This window comes from Lynx canadensis, chromosome B1 (assembly GCF_007474595.2).
Source record: "Lynx canadensis isolate LIC74 chromosome B1, mLynCan4.pri.v2, whole genome shotgun sequence".
Taxonomy (NCBI): Eukaryota; Metazoa; Chordata; class Mammalia; order Carnivora; family Felidae; genus Lynx; species Lynx canadensis.
In genome coordinates, this window is record NC_044306.2 from 120,339,246 (window position 1) to 120,362,201 (window position 22,956).

General features: G+C 42.0%; 1 protein-coding gene across 2 annotated transcripts in view; it reads left to right on the forward strand.

The window, feature by feature from the left end:
- The first annotated feature begins 2,519 nt into the window (after window positions 1–2,519).
- SLC39A8 (solute carrier family 39 member 8) overlaps window positions 2,520–22,956 on the forward strand; it is an 81,965-nt gene continuing 61,528 nt past the window's right edge. The window contains exons 1-2 of one of the 2 annotated variants that reach the window (XM_030313353.1): window positions 2,520–2,751; window positions 3,499–3,977. In XM_030313353.1, the coding sequence (XP_030169213.1) occupies window positions 3,759–3,977 (219 nt within the window). In that variant the 5' untranslated portion in view covers window positions 2,520–2,751; window positions 3,499–3,758. Of the gene's footprint in view, window positions 2,752–2,940; window positions 3,072–3,498; window positions 3,978–22,956 lie in introns of those variants that run through there. The other variant, XM_030313354.1, reaches the window with a different exon arrangement.

The following is a 22,956-nucleotide window of genomic DNA, read 5'->3' on the forward strand; positions in this document are numbered from 1 at the left end:
CTGGAGTGCATGCACATATTCTTGCCCCATTAGGGATGCATCTTCTGATTTTCCACGTTCCCTTAACCATCTGGATACGTGTGTCAGCCTGCGTGGGCTCTAACTGCCCGCACTAAGTTTCCCTCCTTGTTGGATATCCTTCTTTTCTTGTTCAGGTTCCAACACCCTTCTCTGGGCCACTGTGACTGCCCTCCACACAGATACCATTTACCATGCTATGCTCCACCTCATGGCTTTAAGACTGGAGGGAGCAGAAGAGAAGGGAAGGGGAAGAAGGGAAAGGGTTGTGCTATCGCTTCAATTTGCTTATTCGTCCTTCTGCGGGGAAATGAATGCATGAGAAAGTTTAAAAGATGCCCATTTGCTCCTTATTTGCAAAAGTAACAAAAGACGTGGACTGAGAAAAATTTGAAGCTATTAGAAAAAGTAAGACTTGACTTTAAATATCGTTTCCACTGGACAATTGAACTTGTATTTCTCTTATAGGTGTTTCATGTTTTGTTCTGATAGATGACTCCTAAATTAGACATTTATAAATAAGGCTGGAATGTATACTTGTTCTTCTGTCCTAACTTTCTTGTTTCATAGATGAGGGAATTGAACCTATCACCAAGTTTCTCAGGTGACATTGTCTGGAAGAGAAAGCATCGTTCAAGATCCTGGCTGGTGTTCCCGGCATTCTCCCCTAAACATTATCATTTAAAATTATTTAAACTTTAAGGCAAATTTCTGAAAGAAATTATAGTTTATAGCATTCCATTTTATATTTTAAACTGGAAGTCCTTTTTTCAGTAATGATATGGCTGACACAATGTCATATTTTGGTCCCTAAAACATTATCTGAGTAGTACTTTGGTGATTATGTTTCATTAGAGTGGAAAATCTAGAAATTAGCCTTACCAATTTGGTAGTTAGTAACTCGTAATTTTCTGAATGTCCTGTCTTAATTGCATGCCTAAATTATGTTAGCTGTATTTGGTAAAGTTGTCAAGCAAGTTGATTATTATTTTTTTAATTTGTTGTCTTTTGGGGTTGATGGGTAGGTAAAATATATGTACAGAGACATGAATGACTAATATAAAAATTTCATTTAAAAAATCCATAATACAAAATTTGTATTATTATTATTTTAGAGAGAGAGAAAGAGAGAGAGAGAGAGAGAGAGAGAGAGAGAATGTGCATGTGTAAGTAGGGGAGGGGCTGAAGGAAAAGGAGAGAGAATCTTAAGCAGGCCTCATGCTTAGCATAGAGCCCACCTGGGGTTTGATCCCACGACCTTGGGATCATGACCTGAGTTGAAATCAAGGGTTGGATGCTTAACCAACTGAGCCACTCAGGCACCCCTAAATTTTATGTTACTTAAAGCCCATTTATATTTATGGAAAATCTAACATCTTATCAATGTTGCAGTTCAAGCTGGGAATGAACAACTTGGGTGTGGATAAACGATCTAGAGCATTCATTAATTTCTAAGAATCACCTTGAGTCATTGAGGCCAAAGGGAAAAATAGGCAGCAAACTACACTTAAGAACCCAATAAAAATTGAGCACCTGAGTGGCTCAGTCAGTTAAGCCTCTGACCCTTGATTGTGGTTTAGGTCGTGGGCTTGTGAGTTTGAGCCCCACATAAGGCTTCATGCTGAGAGTGAGGACCCTCCTTGAGATTCTCTCTTTCTCTCTCTCTGCCCCTCCCCACTCTCTCTCTGAATAAATAAACTTTTTTTTTTTTTTTTAAGAATCCGATAAAAATCTTGAAGAATCCCACCATCTGTGTAATTTAAGAGCTTAACTATGATGAATTTACTTCTGGCCCTTGGGTGAAATATTTGCCCTTCTGTAATTTCACAAATTATTACTAACAAATGTTAGATTTTTATAATGGAAAGGGACACAGCAGCAGGATCATTTTGCTGATATTCCTCTGAGGCAGGAATCTGTCTACCACTTACCTGTGCGTTTGAAACACCTTCAATTGTGGAGCAATCACTACCCCCCGAGCATTTGTGCTTTATATTTCACAGAAACCGTCCTCCTGATAATTTTGCCCTGTTACTGCTGCCTTCTGCTCTCTGTAGTTAGAATACAGTTAAACATTTTCCATATGATAGCTCTTCAGTTATGTCCACCCAAATCCTCATCCTTCTGGAATTTTCTCTCTGTGTCTCTGTTTTTCTCATTCACATCTAAGTTTCTCATGGGAGAGGAGATTTTGTCCCATTCCTCATCTCCTTGCCTTTTTCTGCCCTTAGGGACTCCTAAGATCTGATTTAAGAGGCTGTGCACTCCCCCGTGAAAGGCAAGAACACTATTAATTCTTCGTATTGTACTTAGCCATGTAGCAGGGAATCAAGGTTTACTTTATTTCTGGACAGTTATATCCACCAGACACAACCTTTGTCCCCAAACACCGCCTTCACTTTGCACAAACTTGTTGACCTCACACCTAAGTCAGCTTTTCTTGAACCCTCATTTGAACAAACAAACATTCATTCTGATCTGCGGATATCCTGTGCGGCGTCAGGAAGGGCCGGCTTGGGCAGTGCAAGCTCAGTTAGCCTGCCACCACGCTGGAGATTTGGTTTCCTTTTTTCCTCCGGAGTTTACGAAGTGAGACAAAAAAGCAATTCCTGCTAACCTCTTAGACAATGCATGGGGCTCTTGACTCTATTCCAGGAAGTCGGTTTCATCAAGGTAACAGATCACCGAGACCAGAAAGGAGGCTGGGGACGCCGACAGGGACGTGGCATTCAGGTAACCCCCCAGGGTGCGGGTGGGGAGCCGGGTCGGAGGAGGAATGCGCAGTGCACACGAAGAGGAAAGGCCAGCGGCCCTGCGCCCCGGCGTGGACGAGCGCGGGAGTTCAGGCTAGGGGAGGGTGTGTGTGTGTCACCACGTGCTAGAGAGGAGGGGACAGGGCCCGCCTCTTATCTGTCTGTAAAGGGCGCAGGGCCGATCTCGGAGTTTCAGAGCTGACTAGCCAGAGACAGTGTTGAGAGAGAAAGAGAGAAAGAAAGAGACTGAGACTCACGTGGACACACACAGAGACGCAGATACAGAAACAGACAGGCGAGGTGAGAGGTTAGCAGGCTAGTTTGCCAAGCCCAGAGAAGAGATCTGGGAGAGGGAGGGTCCCGTTTAGACGCAAAGCCCAGGACTTCGAAGGGGCTGTTTCCTGCAGCTCCTTGGGGACTGCCCGTCTCACCCCTTCCAAGTTTCCTCTACGGGAATTTAGCAGCAAGACAGGAAGAGGAGGTGGGGTTCTACCGTGCGAGTGGTTTTAGTTCTTCCTAAGCAATTGCTTGGTTTGGGGCTTTATATCCGGGAGGAGCGTGTCACCACACTATGCAAATCCTGGGACATTTGCAAACCCGGCTCCGGGGCAGTTGGCCCCACGCCCGGCCGGGCCTTCGAGGGCTCGGGCCACGCAGTGCTCCAGGGGCTGGCCGGCGGTGGCCCGCTGGCCTTTATCTCTGTCCCCCTTTGTCCTCTTTATCTTAGGCTCTCCAGGAGGCCCGGGGGCCCGCTGTGCCTATCGCTCCCCGCCCCCCGGCTGCACCGCCACTTCAATGCCCCGCAGGTCGCGGGCTGCGGCTCTTCCCAAGGCGGCGGAGGACCAGGGGCGCCCGCGTCACGGCTGACTCGGACCCGCGCCGACAACTGAACCGCGCGCGGGCTCTTGGGCACCCGCGCAGGTGCGCCCAGCGCGTCCCCGTGCGCTCCAGCCCGTTTCAGGCCCTCGAAAGGCAGCCCCGGCCAGGATGGCCCCGGGCCGGGCGGTGGCTGGGCTCCTGCTGCTGGCGGCCGCGGGCATCGGAGGGACGGCGGCGGGGCCCGGGCTCGCCTTCAGCGAGGATGTACTGAGCCTGTTCGGCGCGAATCGCAGCCTGTCGGCGGCGCAGCTCGCGCGCCTGCTGGAGCAGCTGGGAGCCGCCCCCGCGGAAGGTGTCGCGGAGCCCGGGCAGCTGCACTTCAATCAGGTACGGCCCTTCCAGTGTCCGCGGACACCCATGGGTTTCCATTTGTGTAGGAACGCTATTTATTTGGGAAGAGCGAGGGAGGAAGACTTTCGGGGCATTTTTCAAGTGCGGGGCGGTATCTGATTGGCGGCACTTAATTTTCACCCCACTGGGCTTCTCGAACCAGGGTTAAAGGGCTGGTGTTGTTGAGGGAGCCAGAAATTGCAGTTTTACGCCTGATGAGCTGCGAGGTCAGACGCTTGTGGTCATAACATTTTATAGAAAAGTTTATGAAGTAGTCGAGGGCGGGAAGCACCTTTATGAGATGCTTTTGAGATTGGAACGGCGTACTTAAGTCTTCCCAGCAAAGATAGTGGCTCACCTGGCACCCTCATTAACAGTTGCTTGGTGCACCCTCATCTAACAGCTAAGAACTGCTGACGAGACACTTTGTAGTTGTCTTTCCTATGTAGGTTTCATGAGGCCTCCAGAGCTGAAGGGTCTGTTGTACAGAGATAGGGAAACCAATGAGGGCTTGACCAAGATCGTATACCCAGTTGGTGCCGGAACTGGATTGAGTTTTAGTTTTCAGTCATTTGTCAGGTCAAGCGTTTGATTCTAATATTCGTTCAAAATAAAAAATATATATATTTCTTAGTACATATACAGTATTAGCTAGGCATTTGGTAGTGTCTTCGATTTAAGGACAGCTATGAGCTACCTAGGAGAATTTTAAGATCATACCTATTAGTAAATTTCAAAAAGGATGCTGTTGTAGATTCCTAGTCACTTCCATGATAAATATTCTATGATTATTTCTTAAAACCGTGAGGTAGGCAAAGGGTGCTTTTAGCATCCTCCCCAAACTCCTCCCCACTTCTAAAAATTCAGTTAACTCAGTGCCTTGATTTTTTTTCCCCTTCTGCTCTTGTTCCACTAACAACTGAGGATGAATAGCAGTGTGCAGTATTTTGCCTAGTGTTTGTCACTTATGGGCAGTGTTAGTTTGTGTTACAAAAAGCTTTTGTGTTCTGAGATGTTTAGGAAATACTGCATACTATGTATTCTCCACTCTTGGGAATTTGGCATTTTCCAATGTATCTAATCTTGGATGTCAGATAGGGAAACTTTAATCAAGTAAAATCCTTGCTAATACCACTATAGGTAGGTTTGCATTCTTTTTTATTAGATATATCTTTCCTCAATTAAAACATACAATATTCAAGAAGTGGAACTTTCTGGTGCCATGGGGTATCAGAGGGCGGCCTGCCTTTGACCATGAAGCGTTTTGTGGTCCGTTTACCTATGTTCTTTAGTAAACTATATATAGTTCCATTTCTGGCATGACATTACATTTGGTTTAGTGTCTGAGAACTTACATGTTGGAAAATTGAAATGCCTCCATAGTATATAGATATTTCAGAAAATAAAGCAAACACCTTCCTCAGTACTTTTTGTCTAGTTGCAGTCTCTTCTTTTCAATTAGGGGAAACAGCTGACTAAAGTATTTCTAGGTAGGAGTAGGAGTGGTGGGTCATATGCTTAGAAAGAAGCTTCAGGATTTCACTTGCAGCTGCATATCTGTGGCCCACACATTGTTTTGATTTAAATTATCTCCTTATCTTGTAGTGTCTGGAGGTGTAGATGAATTATAAAGTGACAAAAGACCCCTGAGCCATCTGTTGGCAAAGACACTGGAAAATATGCCTAGATTATTTAGGAAAATCAGTTAACTTTATTAGCAGTATGATCCCAGTTTATGAGTAAGTCGGATGCCTCAATAAGTAAATTATATGTACATTGACACCTTGTTTCTTGTTTCCATGTTTGCATATTTAACTACCTTCATTATGGCCTTCGTGGGCATCAAAAAGAGACATGAAGAAGCCCGTAATTACTTTGGAAACAAAGGGAAGCTGAGGAAGGTTTATCATGTAGTCAGGCCTAACACACATCAACTTGATGTTCTAAAAAGTCCTAAAGAGGGGCGCCTGGGTGGCGCAGTCGGTTAAGCGTCCGACTTCAGCCAGGTCACGATCTCGCGGTCCATGAGTTCGAGCCCCGCGTCGGGCTCTGGGCTGATGGCTCGGAGCCTGGAGCCTGTTTCCGATTCTGTGTCTCCCTCTCTCTCTGCCCCTCCCCCGTTCATGCTCTGTCTCTCTCTGTCCCAAAAAATAAATAAATGTTGAAAAAAAAATTAAAAAAAAAAAAGTCCTAAAGAAAACAATAGTCATCCGTTAAATGGTGACAGATGAAATGCCATTCCTGAGAATCTGTTAATCTGCTGGCAGTCATATCCATTCTAGCAGGACACCATCCAGTCTGGAACAAAAGTTAGAGCCATTAATATCTCTGTCTTAAAGAATGTATCTTCAGTTTCCTCACCTACAATGAAGTAGAATAAATAATACATGAACCTGTTGTGAGAAGCTTGACTTTCTGACTTTGAAAAAGGCTGAGAAAATAGAATTTATTTTGATGAGCCAGGGATTTATTCAGTCTTCTAAGAGATTTATTTACAAATGGCATTGCTTTTTGGATGGGGGCTGTGATGTTTCTTAGGTAGGCTTTTCTCAAGTCATAGACTACTGTATGCTGGAGGTTGGTTAGACAATTTTGGAAGGTTTTCTAATATTTTTTCCCACATCCTTAAGTACTATTAAATTAAGTTGTTGCTTTGGGAGACCAAAGTGATCTGAGTTTAAACTGGAGACAATGGAACAATTGAGTTTCTCCTTCTGCTGCTTATGGTTACTGGGGGTATAAAGAGCAGGTGGAATAGGCAACCCAGACAGTGAGGGGAGGGACCTGGGACATGAATGAGTCTCTGGAGCTCCATGACTGGGTGTAAGTCTGATCTATCTCGGGGAGTTCCTACAATAAACAAGGGCACCCCAAGGGGCGCCTGGGTGGCTTAGTCGGTTAAGTGTCCGACTCTTGATTTCGGCTCAGGTCATGATCTCACAGTTGGTGAGATCCAGCCCCATATCTGGCCCCATGCAGGGTGTGGAGCCTGCTTGGGATTTTCTCTCTCTTCTCTTTCTCTCTCTCTTCCTCTCCCTTCTACCCTTCCTCCAGTCTCTCTCACTTTCTCTCTCAAAAAAAAAAAAAAAATACACAAAACTATCCCCCCCAAAAAAAGCAGGAGCACCCCAACTGAATGAATATCCTGGGTGATTTGATTTAGGGGATTTAAGAATGGCCTTAGTGGGACCTTTTCTTTGTTTCAGTGTTGACTCTCATTCTCCAGGTGTTCTTTTCTTTTAATTTTCTCTTCAAAAAAACCTCACCTCCTAGTTCTTAGCTGTAGATACTACCTAAACAGCATGATAAAAAGGAAGACTCTCATCCTCCAAATGATAACACTAAGCTTCAGGAAATGACTGTTTTCAGATAAATCAGTCACCCAGGGAGGGATAGTAGGAGTGTCGGAAACGAAGGACTGGGTGTGGGACTTTGGCATGTGAGGTGAACTTGTTTCATCCATCACTCAACCTTATGTTTTACTTCTCTCTCTTAACTTTTTGTTTTTTTTCTCACAGAAAACTACCACTTTTATTTTTCCTTTCACATTCCTACACCTAGTTGCCTGAACCTTGTTTGTTTTTGTATTTAAAAAAATATTTTTTAATGTTTTATTTATTTTTGAGGAAGAGAGAGAGAGTACGAGCAGGGGAGGGGCAGAGAGAGAGGGAGACGCAGAATCTGAAGCAGGCTGCAGGCTCCGAGCTGTCAGCACAGAGCCCCATGCGGAGCTAGAATTCATGAACTACGAGATCATAACCAGAGTGGAAATCAGACGCTTAACAGACTGAGCCATCCAGAAGCCCCTTGTTTTTTTTTTTTTTAAATTTTTTTTTTCAACGTTTATTTATTTTTTTTGGGACAGAGAGAGACAAAGCATGAACGGGCGAGGGGCAGAGAGAGAGGGAGACACAGAATCGGAAACAGGCTCCAGGCTCTGAGCCATCAGCCCAGAGCCTGACGCGGGGCTCGAACTCACGGACCGTGAGATCGTGACCTGGCTGAAGTCGGACGCTTAACCGACTGCGCCACCCAGGCGCCCCCAGAAGCCCCTTGTTTTTTATTTTAGATGTTTATTTATTTATTTTGAGAGAGAGAGGGCGAGCTCCAGCATGCAAGCCGGGGGAGGGGGGGGACAGAGAGTGAGGGGGAGAGAATCCCAAGCAGGCTCCATTCCTAGTAGTGGTTAGATTCTGCAAACTTCGAGATCATGACCTGAGACGAAATCAAGAGTCAGATCCTTAACCCACTGAACCACCCAGATGCCCCCCTGAACTCTGTTTTTAAGCCTCTTCCAATTCGTATACAATCTTCCTAATGAAACACTTGGAGTATGCATCTCTCCTTTCAAAACTCAGCCATGAGCCTTCTCTTTGCTGGTGAAGTTTAAATCCTGAGCCTGGCATTCAAGGCCCTGTGCCTCTAGGTTGGCCCTGAGATGTCATCCTACCTCTCTAGACCTGGCACTCACTTAACTAAACTAGTCACTCTTCTGTGAATTCACCTGAAACTTTTGCACAGCCACTTCCTAGCTAATTATCTTCCTTGTACCCTTCCTGTTTCCAACTAGGAAGTCCTTCTTTTCCTTGAATTACCCTATCAAAATCATATGTTCTTAAAAGCCTAGCTGAACTCCTCCATAAAACCTCTCTGGGGCATCACAGCCAGCACTGATTCACTGATTTCTCTCTTTTTTGAATTCCTGAAATAGTTTTTTTTTATGCTAATTACATTTAACTCTTCATGTGTTTTTTTTTTTTTTTTTTTTTCAACGTTTATTTATTTTTGGGACAGAGAGAGACAGAGCATGAACAGGGGAGGGGCAGAGAGAGAGGGAGACACAGAATCGGAAACAGGCTCCAGGCTCCGAGCCATCAGCCCAGAGCCCGACGCGGGGCTCGAACTCACGGACCGCGAGATCGTGACCTGGCTGAAGTCGGACGCTTAACCGACTGCGCCACCCAGGCGCCCCTAACTCTTCATGTGTTTAACAGATGTCTTGAATGACTACTATACTTTAATTAGGGTGGTCATTTTTAAAGTAAAAATCTGATCATATCACTCATCTTACTAAAACAATTAAATTCCTTCAAGATAAACTTCAAACACTTTAATGTGGCTTAACCCCTTTTATGATCTGGTTCCTGTGTATTTCTCAAGGCTTGTCCTTTGCCGCTATTCTCATCTTAATGGATCTCCCTTAGTTCCTCACTCTCCCTATATATCTGCTGATGCTTCAGGTATCGGTGTAGATGTTACTGCTTCTGAGAAGCCTTTCTTGATCTGCTCAAGCATTTAGTAGGAACCTTTCTATGATCCTATGTTAATCGGTGCCTATGCAATCATAATATATTCTATGTTGCAATTATATTATAATATGTAAATAACATTATGAGTTACAATACACACATGATTGTAAACAAATTGAAGGGAAGGACCTGACTCATCTCTAGGGGCTAGTGTAGTGCTTGGTACGTAACACATACGTATTACCTATTTTTTGAGTGAATGAGTGAAGATTGTTCAATATAGGTAAAATAGTTTGGGCTTTCCCATGACGTTACAGTTTATTGAGGGAGGTATGACATATGCATACATAACCACAATGCACCGCAGCATGACATGTGTAATTAAAGAATTGCAAACAAAAGTGTAACAGGATCAGCCTTGTATTTTCAGAAAATTCTTCCGCATGAGAGTGTGGAATGTGTTGGGTCGGGCCAAGACAGAATGAAGGAGGAGACTGTGGTGGTTTGCAAGAGATGTAATGACTGTGTGGGCCTGGAGACAGTCGGGAGGTAGCATAAAGACCCTACGTCTTGCAGAAAAGCAGGCAATAAAAGTGCCCCCAAATAAATATCTTCTACTTCAATCTTTTGCCTGTTGTGTCATTTAACTATTGTTAAATCTTTTCCTTCATTAGTTTCTGGCCTAATGATGCCAGAGGGAGAAGCAGTGAGGTAACTGTAGGCCTTTTATTTCAGTGGATGGCCTGGCTAGTGGTGTGTGGTGTGTGTGTGTGTGTGTGTGTGTGTGTGTGTGTGTTCATGACATATGTATTGTATGCATAGTTTGTTCTATTGTACTTTTTCCTGGGGTGGGGGTCATGGTAGGTTAGATGAGGGAGGTTGTGGGAACCGCTGACATGAATGGAGGAGAGAAAGAGCATCTGTTCTTTTGGCTTTTGTGTTCTGAGAAATGGCTGGGGTAAGTCTTCTAGGAATGCCTTCCAGCCTGCTCGTTCAGGTGAGAAATGAAGGGCGGGACAGAGGGCGAGGTTGCATTTAGGTCTCTGGTTGCTTTTCCTTTAAGACAATGTACCTATTCTGATCTATTACATCACTCTCATTTAAGTTGACAGAGTACAGTTAAATCATTGTTTCCTAGAGGTTTTGGGAAAACGAAGGACACTCGTAATTCATTTGACTGTGATGTCAAGAATTTAGTTTGCTTCTTTGCCAGGTATGATTGGAATCTGTCCAGGAAAATGCCCTTCATTCTTTCCATATTTAACTACTCTAAGAGTCCCACGAACCCTTTTGTACAAAACATAAATAATTGTGTCTAGGAATTTATTTGTCTTGTACTATGTGCCATAACTCTTAGCCAGTTTATTTGTATTATCACATTTCATACTCCCAACCCTACGATAATGGCACCATTATTATCTTCATTTTCCACATGAGAAAAACGTGGTACAGAAAGATTAAGTAACTCACCTGGTGTCACATGGAAAGTGGTAGGACCTCAGGCAATCCTCAACGCTATGGGATAGTGGATTTTTTGAATTATGGTCTTGGAAATCATACTCTCTCTACCCTGGGCCACTATTACCTCAGATTTTGAATTGTGAGTAGAAGTTACTCATCATTGATCACTTATCAGCTTATCCATTGCTTAGTCACTTGAAGGGAACTGTGCCAAGAGTATAGAAACTACAGTGGTGATAATGAGTCCTTTTCCTCAGAGAGCTTATAATCTAAATAAATAAGATGTGAAAGGTATACAAGGCAAACTGCGTAGTTAAGTAATCGCTAAGGCAAATATGGTGAGAGATATCACTAGGCTGTCTGTGGTTAACTGTCATATGAAGACTGGTGATAGCATGTGCTACTAGTTTATTTTTCTTATTTTTAATTTTTGAGAGAGAGAGAGTGAGAATGGGCGGGGGAGGGGCAGAGAGAGAGGTGAGAGGGAATCTTAAGCAGGCCCCATGCCCCGTGTGAAGCCTGATGCAGGGCTCAATCCCACTATGTGAGATCACGACTTAAACTGAAATCAAGAGCTGGGTGCTTAGGTGACTGAGCCACCCAGGCGCCCCAGCATGTGCTACTAGTTTCAAAGGGTGAAGGGGGTGCCTGGGTGGCTCAGTTGGTTGAGTGACCGACTTCGGCTCAGGTCATGATGTCACCGTTCGTGAATTCAAGCCCTGCATCGGGCTCTGTGCTGACAGCTCAGAGCCTGGAGCCTGCTTCGGATTCTGTGTCTCCCTCCCTATCTGCCCCTCCCCTGCTCACACACTGTCTGTCTGTCTCTCAAAGAATAAATAAACAATAACAAAAATTTAAAAAAAATGAAAGGGTGAAGGATCATTTTGGGAAACGTTTCAGGGAGGAGTTACAAATCAGTAAATTCCCCTTTTGGATAAGTTTGCATATCTGGTTCAGTTTCTAAAATATTTGTTGATTGAACATCTGCTTGTATCAAATGTGTCCCGTACTATTAACCACAGGATGGACTTTCCTGTGGGCAACATGAATTCTTTTATAGAATGAAATTGTCCTTGATTCTTTCTTATATGATGAATTTTTCTCGGAGAAAATATTTTGGCAGCAATAGTTTTCCTAATTCTGAGTTTTAAGTCTTCCCTCTGAAAGGCGTATTAATCAACTTGTGTTTTCCTGTAGGGATAGACTCCGAGTAGGAGAGAAACACCTATGCCTCCTGTTAAAACTTTCAGTGCTGTTTTCACTTTTACTCTAGAAGGATTCTGGCAATGAATTTACTCTCTCTTCTGGCAGTTGAGAGGGTAGATCCTCCTTTAGGTGCCTGTGAAGCAACTGCCTTGCTGGCCGCACAGCGCTGCAGAAAGAGGTTTGTGCCAAGGTGCTAGGAAGGAGTTGAAGCAATGAGGGAAGAGTAGGTGAGCAGAATGATCAACTCTGGCTGTAGGCAGGTCAATGCTGCAGTTAGCAGGAGAGGGCAGAGGTAAACTTTTTTCCTTACTGGGGATAGATCTTTATTCCTTGCTCACAGTAGAGTAGCTGGGTGGGGAGATTTGCAGTTTTTATGCTTCCCAGGATTCATGCCATATCCTGCTTCCTGATCATACCTATCTTGGGATATGCTGAGGTGCAGGGACTTCATTTCCCTGTCATAAAAACCCATTGCTGGGGCGCCTGGGTGGCTCAGTCAGTTAAGCATCTGACTTCAGCTCAGGTCATGATCTCACGGTTCCTGGGTTCGAACCCTGCATCTGGCTCTGTGCTGACAGCTCAGAGTCTGGAGCCTGCTTCAGATTCTGTGTCTCCCTCTGTCTCTGCCCCTCCCTCGCTCGTGTACTCTCTCTCTCTCTCAAAAATAAATAAACATTAAAAAAAAAAACCATTGTTTTTCAACTATGACTGTTTTAAGTTTTCTAAACTTAAGGGTTTTAAATTTAATGTACACTAAATTTCATGTACATTTGAGTCCTCTATGTGATCAGTTTCTTTTGGTTGTAGTAGTAGAGATTGGGGGAGAAAAATAGGAATATAAATAGGAATGGAAAATAAGGCCTGAGGTTGAGAGGGATTGATATTCCTCAGGGAAAAGAGAAGCAACCCTATATAAAGGGAGCTTATTGAGGTTGGTAATAAGAGTTTGTAAGTCACTTATATTCAGAGTGGCATTTCCTCAAGGGACTATCCATATTGCTAAGGGCAAACAGTTAATATTGGGGTCATTTACAGTGCAATTTATTTAAAAAAAGAATGTTACTAAACTGTAGACCACCAAAGAAACTATAGTTTTCAGAAAGTTTTCCCATTCCCAACTCTAGATAACAGTAGGTTCCTGCTTGTAATTGAAGCTAATTAATTTATTCTCAAACTATTCCCAGTTGTCTATTTCAGGGGCAAATGAGTTTGCCGAGTCTTGAGATTTATAAAGAAATGAAACTATCATTGAATTACCTTTGTGATGGAGGGATTTGGGAGCATAGAAAATCTCCAGAATGGAGCCTTGTTTCAGTTGGTTTCTGTCTCCTTCCAAAGATCCTCTGTTGTTTTTCTTGGCCTGGAGTTTAAGGAGAACAAAAACAAAAATCTGTGAATCTAGATCAAAGGTGTTAACCTGAAAAGTAGTATTATGCCTTGCAAGTCCAAGTATTTAATACCTTGACTTTTTTTTTATGACTAACTGAATGGCTAGAGAACAAAAAACAGGTGTGCCTTGATAAGGCCTCTAAGGCTTTAGTTCTATGAACCTAGCTCAAAAATAATCCAGAGTTGTCATCGATTTATTTGGTGAGCTTCTTAGATCTCTAACTATAGTAGAGAATACAACATAATGGTTAACAATTTGGCCTCTGGAATCAAACAGACCTGGGCTGAAATTCTAATTTGTCACTTATTACCTGGGGAATCACAGGAAAGTCCTTAACCTCCTTAATCCTTAGTTTTTACATCTGTGAACTGAAAAAAAAAAAAATGAACTGTACTCATAGGATGGTTGTTTGAACTAAAATATAAAAACAATAATAACATTTATTGAGCAATTACTATATTTTAGGCACTTCTATCTTCAGCGCATTATATGTAGTAACTCAAATAAAATTTTTTTCCCATTACCTATGTTACTCCAAATAATGAATAACAAATAAAGAAATACATGTAGAACATTTAGCGTCATGCCTGGCTCGAACATATGCTCAATGCATACTTTATAATACTGTGTTACTTGATATAGTGATAACTGTTCTTAACAAAATTGTCTTTCGCTGGAGGCCTGAGCACCCTAGTGTCGGTCAACTTACAGAGGAAGGCACTGCTATAAAAAGACAGTAAGGATTAATGAAATGAAAAGTTCAATGAGAAATATGCCGGTCCTAAAAGCTCAGTAGGAAGTATGTCAGTCCATTGACTTTGGTTTCAGTGTTAGTTTTCCATGACAGCTCTTACCTTGAGAAAGTCTTTGCCTGTTTGCTTCTGCTTCCCTTTTATCAAACACTGGGGATAAATTCCAAAAAATGTAAGCCTTTGGTGTATAGGCTAAAGAAATAATATTGAGTGTTTCAATGTGCGTTGAAGTTATGAATATTTCTTCTCCTCCAGAGTTCTGCTGAGGCTGTGTTGTATTGTTTTTACCCAGCATTTACATCATACTGAAATGTGAATGGTTGGGAGTGCATGGTGTATTTCTAGAAATTGATCTAATTGCGGTTTTAAGTGTAGATTTACTTCAGGATCTCTGTATGGGTTTTATAAGCGGACAGAATCCAGGGTCCTTCACATCTAGCTGGCCTTGTTAGTTGGAAAGCAGGTAAGAGAACAGGGACTATTTTGGTCTCCCTGGGATAAGTTTGGCACGAGAGTTAGCTCAAACTTCGTATGAAAGGGAATGATAAAATCAGTAGGCTGATTCTGAGTTGGGTCACAGATCCTGCTTCGTGCAGATGTTGAACACGTGTGCTAGAAAACACACAGCCTCTTTTGTTAAGGAATGCATGCTATTGATGATACCAGGCAATTGAATTTATATATCAAATCATGATGCTCTACCATTTTCTTTAGGAGCAGAGATCTCAGAATTTAGGGATCGTCTTTGCTTACTTCACCTACACACCTTAATAAGAAAGCTACACATTGGCTCTGTTTTTAAAAAAAAAAATTTTTAACGTTTATTTGTTATTGAGAGACAGAGACAGAGCACAAGCATGGGAGGGGCAGAGAGAGGAGGAGACACAGAATCTGAAACAGGCTCCAGACTCTGAGCTGTCAGCACAGAGCCCGACGTGGGGCTTGAAGTCACAAACTGCGATATCATGACCTGAGCTGAAGTAGGACGCCCAACCGACTGAGCCACCCAGGCGCCCCGGCTCTATTCTTAATCTTGGGATGAATGCCAGTTAAAGAAATATACTGGGTAGGACCTTCACTCTAGGAGAGGAAGTAGGTTGTGTTCTAATAAGAATGAGGTTAACATTTATGGAGTACTTATCATGTGCCAGGCACTGTGCTCGGTACTTCCTTATACGTCATCCCATTAACCCTCCTAATCTCACAGGATAAGAGTTCTAGGTATTCCCATGAGGAAAGCCAGTCTTAGCTAGGATAAATACGTCACTCAGAGCCAGAGCTCAGAAGTGGCAGAGTGAGGATTCTTTTCCAGAGGCACTGGACTTCAAAACCTATGCTCTTTCCATTTTGTTCCTCGTGCTGAAGAATATCATCCCACGGATGAGCTGCTTGATTTTCCGAAATGTCAAGTGTCCCCTACTTTCATCTATGTGCCTGGATGTCAAGGTAGAATTGATGCAAGCTTCTTGAAGTCACTGGGAACTGTACAATCGTTTGAAGCAGGAAGGTGTTCTCTGCTGATATTACTCTTGTTCAGAAAACAAGAAAAAAGTTATTATTATTATTTTTCCCCGCTGAAGTTGTCTCTGCAACAGTCAGGGCTAGCTCTAAAACCTGATGTTAATTCCTTCACAGCTATTTTTCAACCTTGCAATGTTATTTTCTGATTATTGGCATTAGACACTCAAAACAGTATTGGGGGAGAATTAAGACATACCAGTTTGCCCAGAAACTGAGACACAAATAAGTCATTTGGCAAAAGTCACCAAGTATCCAGATTTGTCTTGGAGAACAGACATTCCAAGTCTGAATGCCTGTTTCTTCTCCACTGTGCCGGTTTTGGGCAGATGCTATGTTACTGGGGCCCCTGTGCTGTGAATTCCCTGAATATCTCACGGTGTTTATGCACTGCTTTCTGTATATAATGGGCCAGTGGAAATAGTTGAATTGCCATTCCGTTTTCTCACCTTCCAGTCACTCCACAGCACACTGTGGGCTCTGTCCCTAATGCTTTCATGAAATTACTCTGCAGGACATCACCCAGAACCTTCTTACTGCTAAATACAATGGGCGCTTCCCAGGTGAAACACACCCTTTCCTTGCCTGTGACTATGTGTGCTTTGATTTTCTTACCTCTCTTTCTGCTTCTTTTCAATTTCAGTGTTCTTTGCTCGTCTTTTAAGTATTGATGTTCCTCAGGGTTCTACCTCAAGTCCTCTTCCTTTTGATTTTACACGCTCCCTCCACATAATGTCCATCTGTCCTCCGACTGAAGTTTTCACCTGTTCGTAGATGCTCCCTAAGGGGGTTGGCTGGGTCCAGATTTCTCTCTTGAGGTTTAGCCTGGCACATCCTGTTGCCGATTGATGTGCAGTCCTCTCCCGTCCCCAGCTCAGCAGGTCTAAACCTAATCCAGATGGAGCTCATCAACTCTATCCTTTCTCCATCACAGCCTCCTGGTAATTCCATTCTGCCAGTCTCAGTGATCAGCATCGCCGTCTGCTTGGTTGGTTGACTACGTTGAAAAACTGGATGTTATTCTTGAAACCCCTCCCCCCTTATTGCAAATGCACATAAGTCCTGTCACACTAAGGTCAACATGGTTCTGACTCAATCTTTCTAAACTCCAGGGTTCTCTTTAGTCTGATAGGGATAATTTTACCTATTTTATGGGATTGTTGTGGAGATTAAATGAGTTATTGTATCTTGCCATTCTGTCATGTGCCTGGCATGCTGCAAGTGCTCGATACATGTCTGCCCTGTTTCTCTTGCTGCCACTGCATCCAGTCCTGTCCTGTGTCCCTTCCTATGCTCCACAGTCCTGCCAGATTTCATCTCTAATATGCAAATTTGATCATTGCACCCTCCTTAAATGGCTTCTCATTACTGTTAGAATAAAATCTAATTCACCTGATATTCAAGACCCTGCAGTATATATTCCTACCCCTGTATTTCTCCAACCTTATTTCTCCTTTTTCCTTCACATCTCAACTTAGATAATTGCTTCCTTTCTTGGAAGCCTCTGACAATCCCAATACTTTCGGGTGGGTTAATTATCCTTTCTCCACACCCTAACACTTACCAGGCCATACTATAGTTATTTATATTTATATCTAAGCCCTGCAATAGTCTGTAAGACCTCGGAGTTTAGGGATCGGGTTCATTTCAATCACTTTCTCTCTTTCTGTAACTAGCATAGTATCCGGCATTTAGTAGGTATTCAGAAAATATTTGTTGAATGAATGAATAGCTCCAACATTTTAACACCAAATTTTATACTAACATACTAAAATAACTTTTTAAAAAAATTTTATGTTTTATTTATTCTTGAGACAGAGAGAGAGAGACAGACAGAGAGAGAGAGAGAGAGAGAGAAAGACTATGAGTGGGGGAGCAGCTGAGCAAGAGAGGGACACAGAATATGCTGCAGGCTCCAGGCTCTGAGCTGTCAGCACAGAGCCTGACGCGGGGCTCGAACTCACAGACCGTGAGATCATGACCTGAGCTGAAGTCTGATGCCCAACCAACTGAGCCACCCAGGCACCCCTAAAATAACTTCTTAAATCAATCTAAATGTCTCATTTGATTCGAGGCAAACTAGCAATTCCTTTATTTGGTGCAGACAAATTTTTAAAATAGTATAAAATAAATAGTATGTTAAAGTGTAACCTGTATAGCATCAGAGAAGGAAATAATAAAGCTTTTATTTCTTCTAATTTCTGAATTTTGTCAAAAAAATTTTTTTTTTCTCATTTAGACTTGGATTTTCTCCATGGCTTATAGTTATAGTTCTTAGGGCAAGTTGGAAAAGTTGGTGTTAGTATAGCTTATTTGTAGCATCAGGGCCACCCTGAACTGATTCTGGAAACGTTTCATGGCATAGCAGAGAAACTTGTGATTGGAAAATTTGGCTCTTCAGAGGTGAATAACTGGTAAATGACTTTCAGGTTATTGAGTTGTATTTCTCAGAATTATACTCAGATACTATGTGCGAGTAGTTTCCAATTTTTTTCATCCATCCTCCCTTTCTTTAATCTGTCAAATATGTGATTGTTATAAATTGAGTGTCTTACATGGTCCAAAGCCTTATTAGGGGATGAAGAAGATGTAAAAGGACTACATCTATCCTTTCGAGATCTTCATGTGATCTTACTAAAGAGATATCCATTTTCATGAACAGATGATAATACAAAGAAGCACACTGTAAGTGCTAACCAAAAAATACCACAGGCGTTAAGAGTCTGGTGAGCATGCAGTATTAATCAGCGGAGGTGGGGGCCAAAGGTCAGGACAGATAGGAGTTGGATACTTTGAAAGGATATGTATCAGAATTCTAGGTAGGGAACATGGGGCATGCAAAGTCCCAATACAAGACTTGTTAAAACTTTTTATTTAGAATAAAGAGTTTGGGGCACCCGAGTGGCTCAGTCAGTTAAGTGTCTGCCTCCGGCTCAGGTCATGATCTCATGGTTTGTGGGTTCAAGCCCTGCATCAGACTCTGTGCTGACAGCTCGGAGCCCCTTGGGATCCTCTGTCTCCCTCTCTCTCTGCCCCTCCCCTGCTCATGCATGCTCTCTCTCTCTCTTTCTCTTTCTCAAGAAATAAATAAAAACGTTAAAAAATAATAAAAATAAAATAAAATAAATCAGAATAGAGAGTTCCAGTATGCTTTTGGAGGATGGTAAAGGCAGTAGGAAGATTGGAGACAGGCAACTGAAGTTCTTCCGTGTTAGGACTTTAGATGCTTGGCAGAAGGAAAGTTTTTTATTTTTGTGTGGGGAGCTGTTTGAGTAGAAGAGTGACAGTGGCAGTGTTTCAATAGAAGCAATCTTATGGGGATGTAGGATAAATAGGGTGAGAGGTATATTAGGTAAGATCAATTAGAAGCTCCCAACTTGTCAATTAAGTGGTATCTGGAGGCCTATGTGTCAGTCTTATGTGCCAGACTCAAGTTTGTACTCTTTTGTACTCTTAAAAATTATTGAGAACACCAAAGACCTTCAGTATATGTGGTTTATATCTATTGATATATACCATTATAGAAATTAATGTTGAGAAGAATTTTAAATATTTAATATATTAAAAATAACATTAATAAGCCCATACTATATTAGCAGTTTTTAATGAAAACATAATTGTGTTTTTCATGACAAAAAATTAGTGAGAAGAATGGCATTGTTTTACATTTTTGTAAATCTCTTTAACATGTGGCTTAGAAGACAGGTATATTCTGATATATGCTCCTGTATTCAATTTGTTGTGACATATGTCACATAGCTTCTGGAATAGCCATTGTTCACCCATAAAAAAAAATGAAAATGCAGTCTTGATATTATTATAAAAATAAGTTTTACCTTACACATTCTCTGAAAGGGTTTTGGTAATCTGTAGGGGTGCCTGGATGACGTCTTGAGACCTACTGTCCTAAAGATTTTTCATAATATTGGGGCTGGGGTGGATTAAGTCATTCCTTGTATGCAGAGGTGAGATGACTTTGAAGGATGAGCTCACCCTTGTGACATTTGCCCCAGTCCTGACTGGAGAGCAGTCATATCTTCTACACCTTATCTCTGAAGGGGCCGAGTGGAAGGCCCTTGGTGAGCAGCAAGACCCAAAGACCTTTTGATCCTGGCAGCAAAAGGGAGAAGGCTGTCCTCACAGGTGATGGAAAGTAGGGGGGTTCCTGCTAGCTGGAGGCAGGTCAGGGTCAGAAAGTCAAGAATCCACACCGAGTGTCTGTGCTCTGATACCATGCCAGCTTTCAGGGGCAAGGACGCCTTGAGAAACTGAATGTGGATGGGACAGGTCTGAGACATGTGTCAACAGCTATGGTAAAATCAGAAAAGTCTTTAACCCTCTTGTAAAAAGTGTATCGTAGCTTTTTTTTTTTTTTTTTTTTAAATTTTTTTTTTTTCAACTTTTTTTTTTTTTTTTATTTATTTTTGGGACAGAGAGAGACAGAGCATGAACGGGGGAGGGGCAGAGAAAGAGGGAGACACAGAATCGGAAACAGGCTCCAGGCTCCAAGCCATCAGCCCAGAGCCTGACGCGGGGCTCGAACTCACGGACCGCGAGATCGTGACCTGGCTGAAGTCGGACGCTTAACCGACTGCGCCACCCAGGCGCCCCAAAGTGTATCGTAGCTTTTAAAGTTTCTTTTTCTCTAGTAAAATAAAAAAATTCCAGCTTGTCTTAATTGTGTTTGGAGGAACCTAGAAAAAGAGATTGAAGAAACTCCCCATGATTTAATTTTATTTTTCTAATTGGAACAGGAATACACATACATTGTCTAAAACTTGGCAAATATAGAGAAGCAGAGAGGAAAAAATAAAAATCACCCGTAATTTCATCACCGAGAGAGAAACACTGTTAATATTTTGAAGCATACATTTCCAGATTGGATTGAACCTTATTTATAGAATGATGTCATTCGATACATACCGTTTCACGATAATATTATTTCCCCAAACAATGTATCACAAAGCAAGCTATTTTCTTTAAATAATATACCTAAGGCCCTTTATGTCTCTTCTTTAGGAGCAGTTTTGAGAGTGAATGTGAACGCGTGTGCGCACATATGTTTGTGTGTGTGTGTATGTGTGTATTCTGCATGGAAATGCATCAGCACTCTAGTGGCTTCAGTAAGAGGTGTGAGAAGAGTTGAGGGAACGATGGAAAAATGAATCAGGAAAACAGAGCTGGGATCGCTCAATTAGCCACCTCTTGAACCTAGAGATCACGTGTCTAGAATGTTCTTTGCGCAAACCTTAGAAAAAATCCCTTTTATCTTGGTAAAATTGTATTGAGAAGACGTTGAAGAGGAAATGAAGAGGGAAAAAGTTCAAGAGAATGTTGCTTAGTGTGACTCAGTGCCATATATATATTGAGCAATACCAAGGGGGTTTGGAAGAGGTACTCAACGCTCCTTGTGACTAAGGCTTGGTAGTTCCATTATTGCATCAGCAGCAACTCTGGAAGTGGTGTTTTCAGTCACTCTGACTTTGAACATGCCTGCTGCCAGGGTGGAGCATCGAAATCCCTGGTTCCATGACATTGTGCAGTTACCCCTGAAAGGATGAACAGGTACTGTTCACTTGTTTCATGGTCAGAAAGGGTCTCCCAGTTGTTAAACTCAAACCACCTTTTCAACATTTCAGTATTTAAGTTGTTCTTTTGGGAGCTTTGGCTAGTCGCCACTTGGAACCACTCTAATGTATACCACACTTTCTGGGCTTGTTTGTTTTTTCATAATTTTCTTTAGGTTACTACTGTGAACTTAAAATGTTTTGCAGTTGTCTTTTAAAAATACTGTGAAGACAAGTGAGGGGTTCATGTATTCATTTACTCATCCATTCATTCCACAAGTATTTACTGAACCCTACTGTGTGCCAGACGCACAATGTTTTTTATATATATATATGTGTGTGTATATATACACACACATATATATATATATATAAAATAGCAAAATTGTTAGTTTTATATATATATGTATATATATATATATATATATATACATATATATATAATAGCAAAATTGTTAGTATTAGCATTCATAAATACTGTGGTAAATGTGATCTCAAGGATTCCAGAGGTTTTGTTCCCATTAAATAATTATTTTGGATCTTCACCTTTTCCTCCTCTCAATACATTCCTAACAATCTATGGCCAGTCGTGCTGGTCTCAAAGTCATATGGTTATGTGATGGTAGCTGAGGTGGATGAACCAACCTGGTGACTCCTCTGCTTGAGCTGCAAAAACATGGAATTGAAGATAGTAACACGGATGCAAAGCATTCAAAATGGTACACATCCAGGTATTCCAGATTTGATGATCCTGTTACAAGAGTAGCTCATGGCAATGTAGCAACCATGGATATGTGGCTGAGGATATTGTACCAGGTTCTGGGCTGTCTGCTGTGTGAGTGTGCCCAACATTCTTGTTTGGGTGACCGGTAGGAGGGCTATTTGAGGGGCAAAGAATCACAGCCATCTTGCATTTCCTCAATTCTCACCGTGGTGAGAAAACCTGGCTGATGTTTGATTGTTTGCGAGGTTTCTCCTCGGGTAGAACGCTAAATATGATCTAAGAGTAATTTAACTCTATGACTCATGTCACTTTAGGGGCAACAAATATACTCCTTGCCAGGGTCTAAATGGTTCTCTCTTTCATTATTTGTGTTCTTCTCATTCTCAGTGTTCAGCCAAAAAAACATAGGGGTATTGCAGCGAGAGTATTGGCTTAGAAGTCAGAAAATGCAAGAAGACATCGGTTTGAATTCTGTCTTTAACATTTATGAGTTGTTTCATCTTGGACAGCTTACTTTTCTAAGATATCATTTCTTTATCCCAGATTTCTCCTATAGCCTACTTTAGTAATTGATCTGGGAATTAAAAGAAATGGTATAGATTGAGCATATATCTTTTATGTGCTTCTCAGTACTCCTATAGTAACTATTGCTTATAAAATTCATTTGCCAACTAATCACATACTTACTTGTGTTACTGATTTCTGCCGACGGAAGTTTTTGTGGCTCATATCTTATCTCTCCAGCCAACAAACGCACTGACTTAGCATTTCAGACTCAGCACATGTATCTAGTCTTCCAAGAAGCCTTCCCAGACCTCTTTCCTCATAATACCTTGCATATATCTTTACTATTCCCCTTCCCACGTTGTACTATAGCTATATCATTTGTATATATATATGTTTTATCTACTGAATGATGAGCTTATTGAAGATGGAACCATGTCTTTTTCTCAGCATCCATCAGAACACCTGGCCCAGAGAAAATGTTATCGACCTGTATTTGGTGAATGAATATTCACCAGTGGCAGTGAGGGAAAAGTAGGATTGGCTTTGATGAGAGTAGAAGTGATGAAGATTTTGGATGGATTCTTATTCAGACTCTTACCTGT